Source organism: Ovis aries, chromosome 3 (assembly GCF_016772045.2).
Source record: "Ovis aries strain OAR_USU_Benz2616 breed Rambouillet chromosome 3, ARS-UI_Ramb_v3.0, whole genome shotgun sequence".
NCBI classification, from domain to species: domain Eukaryota; kingdom Metazoa; phylum Chordata; class Mammalia; order Artiodactyla; family Bovidae; genus Ovis; species Ovis aries.
In genome coordinates, this window is record NC_056056.1 from 218,366,545 (window position 1) to 218,382,211 (window position 15,667).

General features: G+C 52.8%; 1 protein-coding gene across 2 annotated transcripts; it reads right to left on the reverse strand.

The window, feature by feature from the left end:
* Positions 1–617: 617 nt before the first annotated feature.
* Positions 618–10,796, reverse strand: TOB2 (transducer of ERBB2, 2). 2 transcript variants are annotated; one of them, XM_027965732.2, is made up of 2 exons: positions 10,306–10,796; positions 618–4,488 (listed from the first exon to the last, which is right to left on the reverse strand). In XM_027965732.2, the coding sequence occupies exon 2, from the start codon at positions 4,390–4,392 to the stop codon at positions 3,355–3,357; it is 1,038 nt and encodes a 345-aa protein (XP_027821533.1). In that variant the 5' UTR covers positions 4,393–4,488; positions 10,306–10,796; the 3' UTR covers positions 618–3,354.
* Between the last annotated feature and the right edge of the window lie 4,871 nt (positions 10,797–15,667).

Genomic DNA, 15,667 nt, shown 5'->3' on the forward strand with positions numbered 1-15,667 from the left:
GGGGAGGAGGTGCCAGGTCCCACGGTAGAGGAGATGGTGGAGGGTAGAGGAGATGGTGGAGGGTAGAGGAGATGGTGGAGGGTAGAGGAGATGGTGGAGGGTAGAGGAGATGGCTGAGTTCCTAAGAAAATCAGCAGATGGCAAGGCAGGGGGCCGGCTCCTCCCCAGGCCCAAGCTCAGGTAGGCCGCTTCACCCGTGAAGCACCTCGGGAATTGTCCAGCCAAGAAGCACCAGGTTTTTGGACGGAACCTGACCTAGGTAGGCGCTTCTCCTCCTCGCCCCCTAAGGGTCTAGCAGCCTGAGCTGGAGAGCAGGCTGGAGGCTGAGCCCTCCCTGGGCTGCTGTTCCACAAGCAGGTGTGTCCTGTTCTCACCACTATAGGCAGAGGAAGCGGGGCAGTTCCGCACTTCATGGAACCGGTTTCCAGCGTGGGAGTGGGCACCCCAAAGTGTCCTGTGCTGATGGGCTAGGTGATAAAAAGAGGCCCGCAACACCGTGACCCTCCAGGGGCTCACGTGAGGATGGCCAATCATTTCTCGAAGCTGACAGTGGTCACTTCCAACTCTCCCTCTCCCAAAAGGGGCCCCGGAAACAAAACAAGCAGGGAGCCAGCAGGTTATTATATATCATGCTTTTAATACAAACTTAAAAAAATCTGGAACAATATAAACTGTACAGATTTGATCAATCTTGTTTTGTTTTTAAACTAAATCTCTAAACACACCAATGTTCCATTCCAAAATATTGCACAACATTCTGAATACAAAATGCTTGATTGTATTCCTCCTTCACTAAAGAAAACAAGTTCATTACCCTGCTCCCCCAAGCTCCTCTGCGTGTTGCCTCAATGCCCCCCTTCCCATCCCTAGGGGTCACACTAGAGAATCTACAGCTCACTGCATTGAGAAAAAGACATCATTCTGGACTAAAAAGTTTACATTCTTTACAAGACAATCCACCTTTTGATTTGTTCCTGGGAAAGAGGGGTAGACAGAGAGAGGATGGGGAAAGGGGAGAAATAGGTTTTATTCTCCTCTTTTTTTATTTTAAAGTTTGTTTTTCCTGAAAAAATATCTTTCTCTCCTCTTTTTAAGAAAAAATCTTGAAAAGAAAAAAATTACGTTTTTTACGTTAGAAATATACATATATTATATATACCTCTTACATTTTACAAATGTAGCAAATTATTCAATACAAACGGACACCAAAAAATGTAAAAAATAAAAAAAAAAAGTCTTCCTACGAAACCAGGTAAATTAGTGCAGATTTCGGTTTTGTTTCCTTAAAAAAAATAAAATTGAAGCAAAAATGCCTAGATTTGAGACAGACACACTGAAGTGGGCCCAAGAGCCCAGCCGAGGAGTCATGCCCCTGAACACACATTTTTTCTTCTTATTTCAAAAGACACTAAGGGGTTGGTCTCCCCCTCCCTGTATGTGGTGAGAAACGAGCCGACCGGGTGTGGCGGGTGCCTGTGTGCGTGAGTGTGGGGGGAAGGGCTGGGAGGGGGCATAAGGCAGCATCCAACCTTTCCCAGAGAACAGCCTGGGCCTGTCACCTGTGCAGGAGCTGAGGGCTAGGGAGAGGGTGGCCCAGATTGGGCTGGCCCCTGAGAAGTCTAGGGGGACAGATGGTGCTGGGCTGAGGAGCCAGGGCATTGCCCTGCTCAGGGAGGTAGAGCTGGTGCCCACTGCAGGGAGAGGAGGCTGGCAGTGTCTGTCTGGGTGGGACCCACTGCTGCAGCAGTTGCCCACTTGGGGTCACTGGGGTGTGCCAAGGGCTTTGGGACTTTCTGGGGATGGGGCCCCTGGTGCCCACACCCACCTGCCAAAGCGTCATGGTGTGGAAGGCTAGCCCGTTGGGGTCGGGTCAAAAAAAACAACTTCTCTCCAGCAGAGGTGGGGGTGGGGTGGGGGCCACGCGCCTGTCCAGCCCATCACATCCTCAGAGCATCAGGGCCCAGGGGGACTGGGTCGGGCAGTGAGGGGAGGGCAGGAGGTTCCCCAGCAGGCAGAGGAAGAAATGTCCTAAAACAACAACAGCCCAAAGATCAGTCTCAATCCAAGGCTTAGGACTGCCCACCGCAGTGCTGACCCCGAACTCCCATCCCCTCCACCCCAGGTCCTCAGGGGAGCAGTTCCTACCCTGCGCTGAGGTCACACAATAGGAGGGTTCGAGTCCAGGGACTTCTTCTCTTAGGTATCAGAGACTGGATGTCTCCTTAGCCCCTCACTGCTGACCTTTTCTTTTTTTTTTGGTCAAAAACAATCGAAAGTGCAGATCCCTCTGCAGCTGGGAAACCAGTGGTTTCTGCACTGCTTTGCCCTGGGGGTGTCAGGCTCAGCCAGACTCACCCTCTACGAACCACGGAAGGACCGACAGCACCCCCTCAGCCCTTTCCCCAACCTCACACATAAATAAGCACTTGCTGCAACCCAGAGTCACACCTAGAGACCAAGTTTCACATGGCTTGGAATCCCATACAACAGGACAGCAAACCACGCACGCATACCACCGACACTCACCCCACCTCCCTGCCCACCAGCCCAGGAAAGAGGGGGCTGTAGGAGAGGCCGCCTGTGCCAATGGCTGGGGCTCCAGGGCCTCGGTGACTGTCTGGGCCAGGTGGGAATGGTGGCATGGGGCCACAGGGCAGAGATGAAAGGGACACCAGACAGACTGCTAACCTCCCTGGAGTCACAGACATCAGCTCAAGGGGGGAGGGTGTCAGGCGGCCAGCTGGCAGCTCCCTAAGGCCCAGGCCGGAGAGGGGGCGGGGGCTGGAGTCAGACCTATTTGGGTGGTAGGGCCCGAGAAGGTCTGATGAGGTTGGATGGCTTTGAGTCAGAGGACAGCCGGGTGATGGAGGCAGTGACACGGGGCAGTCTCTCCCTGTTCTGAGGAGGGCTGGGCTCCAGCTGCAGTTCTTCCTTCCCTGTGAGCTTGGACAAACCAGCTTTAAACCAGGCGTGTGAAGGAGGGAGGGTGGGAGGGAGCAGGGAGCAGCAATTCACATCTGGACCATTCTTAGCACAGGAAGCCACTAATTAAAGATGTTATATAGAAAACTACATGTAAAAAAGAAAAAAAAAAAGAAATATAAAACCCAAACCAACCAAATAAATCAAGAGGCAGGCAGGAAAACAGCAGGGGGGGCCGAGTTAAACCCAATTCGCTGCTTCGGAAGCCCCCTCCCACTCCATGCCTGGGCTGGATCTTGTTTCTAGAAGTTAGAGTGAGAAGATTGGAAATCTTGTTGTGTTATCTTGCTTTTCCTCTCCTTTCTTGGCCTTTCCTTTCCTTTCTCTTTCCTGTGGTCTTGGGTGCTCCTGGCCCCGTGGGCAGGTAGGCGGTCAGTTGGCCAGCACGACGGGCTGGAATGGCTGGCTGGGATACTGCATGGTGTTCAGGTTGTAGCTGAGGCCTTCCACGAAGGGTGTCTTCTCCAGAAAGAGGCTGTTGGCACCACCACCAAACACCTGGGCCACGTCGAAGCTGCTGCTGTTGCAGGTGCCAGCACCGCTGCCCCCAAAGGAGGCCGGGGAGCCACTGCCTGGGCCATCGGCCCCATCAAAGAAGAGGCTGGGCGAGCCACCGCCGTTGTACACGAACTCCTTGGCGTTGGGTGAGAGCTGGGACTGAGGGGCTGGGTTGGCGGTGATGAAGTTCAGTGAATGCAGGGACAGAGAGAGGCTCTTCTGCTTCAGCAGGTTGTTGGTGGGAGAGCGGGCCAGGCGAGGCTGCTGCTGTGGGGGCTGCGGGCCGCCTGCACCCCCGCTGGCCACCCCACCCCCACCTGTGGCCCCACCCCCCTTCTTCATCTTGGTGGAACCAAACTTGGTGGCTGCAAAGGAGGCGGTGGTGAAAGTGATGGGCTGGGCCGAGCGGGGGATGAAGGTCGGGCTGGGTGACTGGCCAAAGGACGGGGATGGGGAGTTGGACAGGGAGCTGTCCTGGCTGCCGATGGGCACGAAGACCTGGGCGTCGGGGTTGAAGCTGCTCTTGATCTCCTTGTCCAGCTCGGGGGCAACACAGCCCTCGCTGTCATCCACGTACAGCACTTTCACAGCCCCCTTCTCACCAATCTGGTAGGACACCTCGAAAGGGTCAATCCAGACACTCAGCTCCTCGGGCACATTGGCCCGCACGTCCTCCACCGCCAGGCCACTCCGCTTGGCGGCCAGCTCCACCACGGGGTCCACTATCTCCCCGATGTGGACACAGCGGAAGCCAGAGCCCTTCAGCGGCTTGTCGGGGTACCAGTGGCCTTCATATTTCTTTTTCAAGAGTCGCTCAAGCTCCTCGCCAAACAGGTCTGCCCGGCGCCGGGGCAGCTTGTTGTACAGGTAGGAGATGATGAAATTCAGGGCTACTTTGATCTCCAGCTGCATGGTCCTCTCCTAGGCAGAGAATCAGCGCAGGTGCGTGCACAAGTCGAGGCGAGAGGTAGGAAACGTACGGTGAGCAGCCCTGGGCTCCAGACAACTCTGAGAAATGAAAAAGAAAGGCTTCATGAGTGGACATGCAGAAAGCCGGGGGGTGGGGGGTGGATGACACCGAAAAGGCAGAAACCCGTAGGCCCAGGGTCCCATTTCTGCCCCACTAGTGGCAGGCTCGTATGTGAGGCTGTGGGTAGGCCACTTTCTTCTCAGCCTTCCTTTCATCAGTGACATGATATTTCAGGAGGCACTTGATAAATATTTTAAGTAATCCTAAAGAAATAGGGGTGCTGTGGTTTCCACTATTTTGAGAATTCAGGTCACTGTGAGTGACACCAAAAAAAAAAAAACCACCAAAAAACTGAGCTCCTAAATCAGAAGGAGAGGGGATGGTTCTTACTAACTGGTTCCCGCAATGTCGCAGGGAAGTTGTACTCCCAAACTGTCACAGGTTAAGACAGGAGTTTAGACTCTTCATTTCTCCCCCTTAAATGAAAAGTGATACGGGTCCCTGAACAGGAAGTAGCACCACCAGCATTTCATGGGAGGCTGATATCCAGTCATACCCCATTTGCTACCCTGGGCACCCTGGGTGTGTATGTGCTCTGGTTCACTCGGCATTTGCAGAACTGATTTTTTTTTTTTTTGGCAGAACATGTAACCAAGGTGTGCATTTCCATCCAGATAAATCTCCAAGAACAGAGACTGGAGCACAATTCCCCCCCAAAAAGCCAAGACCTATCACAGTCAGACACACAGACCAACAAGGGAACTGCTGACTAGGGGCTGCCCCACAGAAGCAGAGGAAAGGAGAGGGGAGCAAGCCTTTTAGGCAAACAAAGCCTCAGGAGCAGTACTGGTGTGGCCTCAGGGAAATCTCTGCAGTTTCTGGCTGTGATGGGGGGGGGCAGAGAGAAGAAATTTTCCATCACCCTACAGCCTCCAGCTGGGGACCCATCATCACTCAGACTCCCAGGGACTGCCTGACCACCTGTCCTTGGCACTGGACCAGATTTATCAAGTGTTTGGAGATCCCTGGAGAGGAGGCAGCCCAACAGAAACACTCAGCTTGTTATTTTGGGATTCTCTCACAGCCAGATCCACAGAGGTCAGAAAGGTTTATTCCTGGGGTCTGGGCCAGCCTCATTTCTCAGGAAGACGATCTGTGAGGTCCTGAGAGCAGTGATCCTAATCGGCTCGCTTTCTCCACAAGGGTAGACCCAGGCCCCTACCGTGGGAGACCTGAACCGAAAAGGGCCATCTTTGAGGCCGACAGAGTCAGAACATGTGACCCGCCAGACCCCTGGGTGAGACTGTGCTGCTGAGCTCAGCCCAGAAGCAAGACTCATTCACCACCCAGGACAGACATCTTCTGTCCCTGGAGCTGGATTTTTGACTAAAATCCCTTTAGGGTCCAGCACAGAGTATCCAGGTGCTCACTCTAGGCGTGAGGATCTCAAGCTTTCTGAACACTTGCCCCAGCTCACTACACTGCAATTGTAGGGTCTGGGCCCATGGTTCCCTGGGGGCACTTTAAGGAATGAACTCTCAGGCAAAGCTCTCTGAGGTGAGTATCAGAGAAAACGCACTGGGTCAGTATGGAGTATCTGATGACACTGGGCAAGTCTAGTGCCACCCTCATCTCAGGTCTGAGAGGTCACGGGCAGCATCAAAATAAATGTTACGAGCGTGGCCTCTCCAGAGCCCTCCACAGGGAGGCTCAGGGCTCAGGAGACCTTTTTCTTCTCCTCTGTTCCGGCCTCCAATACAGACTTACTCTCCATATGTCTTCAAATGCCTATTCATGGTCACCAAAGGTTAATTCCAGTGTCCCTCTAGGTTTAAAGAGAAGAATGGTAAAGATAAGCAGCCTTCTGTTTATGAGGACTGACTTCACCACCAGATGCAAAGCTAGCCACTGGGACTATGCCCCCCACTCCCCCAAGAATGGAGGTCTGTAAGGGCCACAGTGACCCACTAGGAGAGTCCAACACACAGGAAACTAAAGAGCTGTGCAGAAAGTTGGCACTGATTCCCACGAACGGGCCTGGATTTAAGGAGACCTTGAACATGACATATGACACTTCTCCCAAGGCACCATATGGCCTCTTGGTATGCCATGGTCCAAAGGGGCTCCTGTGCCCATCTATGCCTTCTCAAACTCTACTGCCTAACTGCCTTCCAAGTCACCTCCTCTGAACAGTTCAGTATCAAAATGGGAGCGTTTTAAATGCAGGCCAAAGTCATTGGGAAATAAGCCTCCCACCTCAAAATACAATAGAATCACTGTCATCAGCCCTGCCTAGCTAGCCATTTTCTGCAGCATAAGCAACTAACGCTGCACACCAATTTATACCTCTGTGATGCTGCTGCACAAATAAGGAAGTATATAATGCCACCTTCACTTCTTTAATTGGAGAACAGGCCAGGCCAGATGGCTGTGGGGTGGAACCTTAGAAAAAGGCCGGACAACCAGAATAAGCTTTTCTGCTTTATCAGCTCAGGCTCTAATTTTGACTTCAAGAAGCTTATGGAACAGAGGATTAAAGCACTACTGCTGTCTTTAACTAAAGACAGGAGTGACCGCTCAGATCAGTTTGTTCATTTTTTCAAGGCTATTGTACAAATTCTAACGCTTATCTACTAAATATTCATACAATGTGGTAAAATTAGAAAGCTTAAAAATAAGGACCTTTATGGAGAAGGCAATGGCAACCCACTCCAGTATTCTTGCCTGGGAAATCCCATGGACAGAGGAGCCCGGTAGGGTATAGTCCATGGGGTCGCAAGAAAAAAAAAAAAAAAAAAAATAAGGACCTTTCAATAAAAGGAACAAGTAGATTTAAGGTAAACCACAGGAGAGGACTCAAAGACTTTCTACAACTCTGACTCGGGTGCAAAAGGCAAGAAAAGTGACAAAAAGGAAAAAAAAGACTAAGTGCTTAACAATAGCAAAATTGACCTTTTGTCATTAAAAAACAGTTGAAATAGGAGATAAAAATTCTGTCTGCTTTTACTTTTTTAATATTTATTTTTATTCATTTGGCAGCATCAGGTCTTAGTCCTGTCATGTGGCATCTAGTTCCCTGGCCAGGGATCAAACCTATGCCTCCGGTATCGGGCGTGCAGAGTCCTAGCCACTAGACTACCAGGGAACTCCCTGTCAGATTTTATTTAGGATTTCATCCTCTTTCACTTGCTTTACTTCCAGCAGTAAAGTTAATCCTGGATTCAGATCCCTGTGTTGGCTTGTGTTTTAAAAGAGTAAGTGCTCAAGAGAATGTCAAAAAGCGGGGGAAGAAAGAAGCTGAAAGGTGGCTGCAAGTCAACGATATGGTAATGGAGACGCCAGAGAAGTGACAAAAACGTGAAGGACAGTTTTCAGAAGAAAAAGTTATCTTTTAAAGGCGAAAAAGAGGGACGGTGAGGGAACCCACTGGGCCCCTAAACTCTGAGTACGTGTAAATTCAGACACCACAAGCCGTAACATCCAAATCCTCCTACTGGATTCAAGTGAGTGTTGAAGGAGACTCAGCGATCTGTTTTGACAAGGCCAGTCGATGTCATTAACCGGGTGCTGGGCAGTGGGGGCCTGGCTCTCGCGGGACAGGGGGTGGCCCCACCCCACTGGTCTGGAAGGCGGTGGCCCAGACGGCGGGTGTGGTTGAAAAGCTTCCAGGACTTGCGGCGACCGACCGCAATACCCCGCCCAGTGTCTCACACTATGTCCCTCAAACATGGACCATGCAAGCCCAAGCTGGCATGCAAGGCTCCTTCCAACTAAGAGGGTTCGTCCTATGCAGACCAGGTTTCTCTGAATCCAGGAAGACCTGACGCCCCAACGTAAGACGGGCGGGCTCTTCATTCTGGGAATTGTAGTCTTTAGAAACCTCACGCTCAGGTTGGAGCAAATGACCTACTTTTTCTGCACACTACATTTCCCTGCGTACTTTGCGAAGACTCAGACAGGGAACTACGCATGCCCGACGGAGGGTGGGAGAATCCAGGAAAAGTTTCCGCTGCACATGCGCGCTGTGGCAGGCTGGCGCCCCCCCCCACCCCTTCCCCGCCCACGGCCTAATACATTTTATATAAATTCTATCCTTAAAGCCTACTCTTCATATTGTATCACCCCACCATATCCAAGTCTCGGCTTCTCAAGAAACTAAACTTTTCCTCCTTCTGTCTCTTCACTGCCTCGCATGACTGCTGAATTAAGGATCAGCTTCTAATGAGTTTTTTGTTGTTGTTTTTTTTTTCTGGGTGAAGGTGGTAGGCTGGGATAGATAGGGTCACATTCCTACTCCGCCTCAAACCCCCGCCACTTTAATCAGTATTCTTTGGGCTCGGTGGCTTCCTTTTGGAGTTGCTATAGAGCTGGTGGGTTCGAAGAGAAAAGAGCCTTTTCCCCTTAATGCTCAGCGGGCTTCGCTGCAGCACCCTCACAGCCAGGAACGGACAGGCAGAAATTCAACCAGTTCTCCCGTCCTCTCGGCCAAAGAAATTCCCAGTTTTGAGCTTCGGGGAGGCGCTGGGCCGACAATCAAAAGGCCCGACGCCAGCAGGGCCCAAGCCTCACTCCTCTCCTAATCCAAGTCCGAGTAACCGGAGCCGGCTAGGTAATGGGAAAGAGTTCCCGGGCAGGGAAGGAAAAACGGTACATCTGACACCTGAACAACATCTTTTAATACTTAAAATTGTTGATGAGTCTCCTCCCACTGAAAGACCTGCGCTATGGACCAGACTTACCGGATCCTAGGCAAAGCTCCCCTACAGGGTGTTAAACCTCCCTAATCCTTCCTCCCACACAAGCTTCTTTCCCCTCTCTGCTTAAGAGGGGGATGGGGGCAGGCATCCAAGAAAGCAACAGGGGTGTTTTTCTGCTGTTAAATCAAAGATGAGGGACCCTTTCCCAGGGTAGGGTGGGTAGGAAGGCAGGGGAAAAAAAGGTTAAGATACTGAGCAGACATCCGGGAACCCCCTCGGCTAGCCGCTAGATTGTCGCCTGATGTGTGGCGTTCTGGCTCTTCTAGGGGGTGAGAAAGGGCTGCCAGCTGTCGCTCGTCTCTCTGCTCCCTCCTCCCCCTCCGTTTCTGGTCAAGGGCACAGTCCATCCTCTGGACAGGAGCTTAGGAGTAGGGCTCTTCCTCTGAGGCACCTCACCAGGTCAACCAGTATCCACTGATACTGCTGGAAGGGTACTTTTTTTCCGCCCAGTTTTCCCTTGAAACACTGACGAGGATAAAGAGCTCAAGCCAAAATGGTGAATTCTGGCTTGGAGACCAGAGGACAGTCATCATTGACCGGTCCAAAAGGGGGTGTGTGGGGGGGTTGTCCATTCTCCATCCCTTAGGCTCCACAGGGCTCAAAATAAACCCTATTAATTATTACCACCACCCCCCCCTCTTCCCCGCACACCGGCAAAGGAGGAGCAAAGCTAGAAGGCCTGGATCCTCTTCCTTCCTCTTGATTTATTTAATGGTGTTGAGAGTTGTTTTGGGTGGGGGGCGGGGAGACAAGGAAAATCTAGCGACTCTCTAGGATATTAAGAACGGAGGGAGGAAACGCACCCCACCCAGGAGGTGGTCACAGTTGAAACTGGGAGAGACAGACTGTGGGATACCCCAGGATAAGAGCGAAAGCGAGGGAAAGAGGAGCACGGGCAAAACGTGGGCTCCAGTGGGAAGGTGGAAAGGGGGGAAAAAATGCTGGCCAGGTGTAAGGGGGTGCGACAGCAACGTGGAGCGTCCAACAGAGCGAAGAGCCGGAGTGGAGAGAGCGTGGGGGAAAGCATCTCCTGCCTGTTTGGGTCCTTGGGGGGGTGCACCCCACCCCCCTCCGCCCGCACGGCCCCCATTCACTCACTCGGGTCTCCGCCGCGGCGGGGCTGCGTGCCGGCCGCGGGGCGGCTTCTCCCTCCACGGTGTCTCCTGCGAGCCGAGCGGAGGTCGTTCTCCTTTTCCTGGGCACCGCCGGGCCCGGGGCCGATGTGTCCTTTGCTTCGTGGAGGGTTGGGGGGAACGAGTGAGAGGGGCTTATGGGCTATGACTCTCAGTAATTCTTTCCGCTTTTTTGGAGGTCGGGCTCAGCAGCAGGGCGGCGCGCGGAGTGGGCGGGGGGGGGTGGTTGGTGGTGGTGGTGGTGGACGCAGGGCTGGCGGGCCAGCCGGCGGCGGCGGCGGCGACGGCGACGGCGCGGGGATGGGAGGACCAGGAGGGTGGCTCGCGTCGCGGAGCGGAGGACGGTCCGGGCTGTGGCCGGAGGACGGTCTTGCCCTTCTGGCTGCGCGTCGCCCGAGCCGCTCGCTTCTCGCCGCAAGACGACGACTCGCACCTTCCCGCGCCCCGGCCCGAAGTGAGCAAAGTCAATGAAAAGTTTCACCCTTAGCAACCCTGCGCACGGATCCGGCTTCCCCACCCCTGCGTGATGCGTCCCTCCGCCCTGCAGGGGCGTGGCCCGGCGCCCGGCCGGGACTACTTCCAGGCCGGCTGGCGGCTTTAACCCCTCCGGGCGCGCGGCCAGGTGCTCGGCGTGGAACCCGGCGGTGGCCGGGCCCTCGCCCTTGTCCTACCCTCTGGTGGCTGGCCGGCCCGCCTCATCACTCAGCTCCCTCCTCGCTCAGATGTCTGCGAGGCTGCTTCTGGCCGGCCTGTGTCACGTGGGCCGTCTCCCCTCCCCATCACGACTCCGCATCGTAGTTTATTTTTTTTCTTCGTGCAACACCCCCCCCGCCCCACGCCGCACAAAACCACTCAAATCGTGCTTATCGTGTAGAAGTGTTTCCCGAGGTTAGACAGCAAGTTCGAGAGGGCAGGGGTGTCTGGCCTGGGACTGCGCGTGTGCTCACTTGGTGTGTTGGCTGAATGGGTGTGTCGCGGGAAAAGGGAGACTTTTCCCCCCTGTGTCTTTCGGCCCTGCACCTGCACGGTTCGGTTTTGCTCGGCCGAACCGTCCCCGCGGCCACCTCAGCGAGTCCTTCCGGCTCTGGGCCTCTTTGACTGACATTCCCCGTGGCGCTCGCACCGCCCCAGTTACGGGTCTCTTCGCGGGTCGGGGAGCTGAGGGGACGACTTGAGCTCTGGAAAGGTTTCGGACCTTTTTATCAAACTCGGCTCTTGGTCCGAGTCTTCCGAGCCCCTCATGCCTCGTCAGGAGGACCCTTAATGTCGAGGGGAAAACCTGGGCTCAGGCAGCGCGGGTGTAAGAAAGGGGTGACCAGAGGCCGGCCGGCCGGCCAGGAAAAGGAGCCGAGCGACACATGAACATGCCCCCTTGCCGCCTCTGACGCCCGTTAACCTCGCGTCTGGGGCAGCGCCAGCCCCAGCCCCGCGCAGGCGCGCGAGCGCGTCCCCTGCCCGCTCGGGGCAGGGCTCGGCCCCTCCGCGGACGCCCCCGTAAGGTTCTCCCCAGTCGGCGACCACCCGCCCCCCCGAGCCACATTTCTTCTAGTAACAGCCCCCGCTGGCGGGGGTGGCGCCTGCTAGGGCCAGAGGCACGGGGCTCGCGCGCCCGACAGTCAGTCGGCGTGCGGACCTCGGGCGGCGGACTCAGGTTCGCCAAACCCGAGGACCCACACACGCCAGACCTGAGCGCTCGGCTCCCCTGACCCGGCTATTGGCCACTCGGCTTTGTGACTGTGCGAGGTACCGCACAGTGGGGAGGATGTGTGTGTGTAGGGAGGCCTGAGTCTCCAGGGAGGTCACAGGCAGACAGGACTGCCCTTGGTGAAGCCCGGGGCCGCTGGGAGGTTGTACCTGAAGTCTTCCTATCCCTTCTTTAATCGCCCATTCCCCAATTCCCTCCCTACCCCCGACCTTAATTCTCATTCCAGACGGTTCCAGCCCAACGGCAGCCGCCAAACCCGCGTGGGGTGGCGAGATCCGAAAGTTTCCAGCTAGGAACGGTTTGCAGTTTTTCCTTGATCACTATTTTTGGCAAGGGCAGAGAGCAACGCTAACGAGCGGCTTTAAATGCTCTTCGCTGTAGAGAAACGCTCGACTGGAGGGCAAACTCCAAGGGGACCGAAAGCGGGAGGAAGCCTGAGCCGTAGAACCCCCCATCCCCCACACTCAGAGCGGCTCAGCCCCTGGGGCTCCTCCAGGGACTACTTGCTTGTGCGTCAGCGAGTGCCAGAACGTCACATACACGCCCCTCCGCCTAGCCTACTCCAGCCCTCCCCTTCTTATTCCTCCTCCACCTCCTTCCCCACCCTTCCTCTCCCCTGCACCCCCGCCCCCGTCCCGCCTCCCTCTCTTGTCCCCTCCCCTCGCGAGTTCCAACCGGGCAGTGAGAGTTGGCCGACTCAGGGTTCCGGAGCCCTGGAGAGCTAAAAATATACCCGATACGTTAGCAACAGTCTTTCCATTGGTGGGGAACAGGGAGCGGCAGCCCCTGATTGGGTATTCGAACCAACCTCTAGGACAGGGAAGTGGGGCCGAAGAGCCTAGGAGCCCAGCCCTTGGGGCCGGGGGTGGGGGCGGAGAGTGCGGTTGCGTATAGGGGCATTGCAAGGGATGCTGGTATTTGTAGTCATTTATTGGAGGTCGCTGTGAAAATTAGTGGGTTTGAATCCCAGTTCTGCCACCAGCCGTTTTATCTTGATTTAATGGCAGTAAATCTCTTTACATCAAAACGTTTTCTCATCCTTAAAATGGAGATCGTGTGGGGATTAAATCTTATACTGTATGTAAAGCCTGTCTCAAATAGTTGTTTCTTAAAGGTCACAGTCCTGGCCAAATTGTATCCTACATGTGCTGTGCTCAGTTCGGTGTGTATTCTGCAATAGGAAACCATACACGACAGAGAAAGGGGAGAGTGAGCTGAAACGAATTCTCCTAGGGTATCACAAGAAGGAGGGACGGAGTCCATGTAAGCAGATAAAGGGTACACATTTCCTACCACTCAGTGCATGTTGAAGGAGTGAATCCCTGGAACGAAGGTGTTGAATTTCTGCGCGTTCCAGCATTTATTCCAATCTCTCCTGCAATGCTGGAAACACACCAGCCTGGACCAATATCACTGAAACAAAACTGAGAAACTCAGCATCCCTGGCAAGTGGGAGCGCTGGATAAAGGGTTAGCATATAAACAGGAAAAAAAAAAAAAAAAAAGGAAAAAAGGTAATCATCATTTTTTACTGCTGAAGTCTCCATTTATCATGTGGTAAGGTGGATGTTTTTTGCTTTCCTCAACGTGTGATTTCCTCTTGTCAGGGCTTAATTGTGTGCTGAGTTCCTACTCAAGCATTCCAGAGTCCCCTCCTATTTTGAATAATCACAGGTTGTAAGACATACACTTTGTTTTCAAGATGGTGAGCTTCAGGAGTAAGCATGTGCTCAGAGGGTGGAGGCAGCTCCCCTGTCTGAGAGTAAGCAAGTTATGCCAGATGTTTTGTTGTGACAAGTCAGGCTGGTCATAATTAGCCCCAATTAATTCTCAGGGGTGAGTCACTCACACACACATGTCCGGGTGAGAAATTTTGTAGTTTCTTAAAGTTATCTAAGAAAATAGAAAATTTGATTCTTCAGATCCACTGCTCCAACTGGGCAGGAACAAAGACAGCCACAACAGAAATTAACTTTGGAGAAGAGTGATTGGATGGATGCTGAGGGCAAATGATATGCTGTTTATTGACCTCATTTACCTCTAGTAAAGGAGGTAAGTGAACAGACCTGTTTCTGGCTAAGACACTAAAACTAGAGTGTCCAAAGGGAAGTATCACTTTAGCCTTGGTGATGGCAGACAGGCCATTTGGGGATATAGTTGATAAGGAACTAAATAACTGGCAAAAGATGGAAACTGGAATTTTTTTTTAAGGCAGGAAAGTTCCAAAGCAAAGAATCTTTCACCTTTATGTCCTTGGTTCAAGCTCTAAAGAACTACAGGTCAAAATGTAGTGACATACAATCTCTTTTAGTTGAGTTTGATTCCCTGGGAAGTTAGTTTTCTTAATTTAGAAGCTACTAATTGCAGGCCAAGGTCCACATCTGGTGGCTCTATTGCCTTGGCATATACTGACACATTAAAAAAAACTTTATTTTTCTTGGCTGCGCTGGGGCTTTGTGTGGCTGTGCTCCGGCTTTCTCAATTTGTGCTGAGTGGGGGCACTCCAACTCATTGCAGTGGCTTCTCATGTCGCAGGACATGGGCTCTAAGGTGCTTAGGCTTCAGCAGTTGTGGCTTAGTGGTTGTGGTACAGGGGCTTAGCTGTTCCATGGCACGTGCGATCTTCCCAGACCAGGGATCGAACCGGTTTCCCATGCATTGCAAGGTGGATTCTTAACCACTGGACCACCAGGGAAGCCCCTACAATTTTTGAAGTGAGTTGACAGACAACACTTAAAAGTTGAGAGGTCGTACAAAAATGTCTTAATTTGTCACTTGTTCTAAATTCAAGATATGGTAACACGGCATTCAAACTGGCTATTGTTTCAGTTGAATAGCAACTGTTCCCTGTAGACAGGGCCTGTGCTCTCTGGTTCCAAGCTTCCTAAACTCCCTATTGTCCCCCATACACTGAGGCCCAGTGCCACATACCAGTAACCATCATGTTTGGGCTGCTCTTCTTACATCCCTCCCATGTTTTTTTTTTTTTCCTGCACCATGAGGCATGCAGGATGATCCCCGAGCGGGGATTGAACTGTGCCCCCAGCAATGGAAGGGTGGAGTCTTAACCATTGGACCACCAGGGAAGTCCCATCTCTCCCCTTAAAAAAAAAAAAAAATTTATTTGGCTGTGTTGGTTCTTAGTTGGAGCATACAGGATCTTTCGCTGTGGCACACAGGCTAAGTGAGGGCACAGTACTTGTGGCGCGAGGCATGTGGGCTCTTAGTTCTCTGACCAGGGATCAAACCTGTGTCCCCTGAACTGGAAGGCAGATTAACCACTGGACCTCCAATAAAGTCTCCCATCCCTCCCTTTTAATCACTTATATTACTCACCCAGACTCCTGTATTTGTGAGTACTTTTTCTAGGTGTTTTTTTTTTTTTAAGAACAGAATAGATTGGAAAATACTGTACACACAGTAAATACTTCAGGAAATGTTGGTTTCTGTTATACATATGTACCAGGCGTGAAAACAGTCCAAGTGAGAGATTGTTGTAGGGTATGGTGCATCTGGCAGCATTCATGTTGGGAGCTGAGAAAAGGTACAGAGTTGGCTGGATAATGTGACAGTGCAATGGTATTTCAAACAAAGGAAATGGAGAGCCAAAAAGATGCGCTATG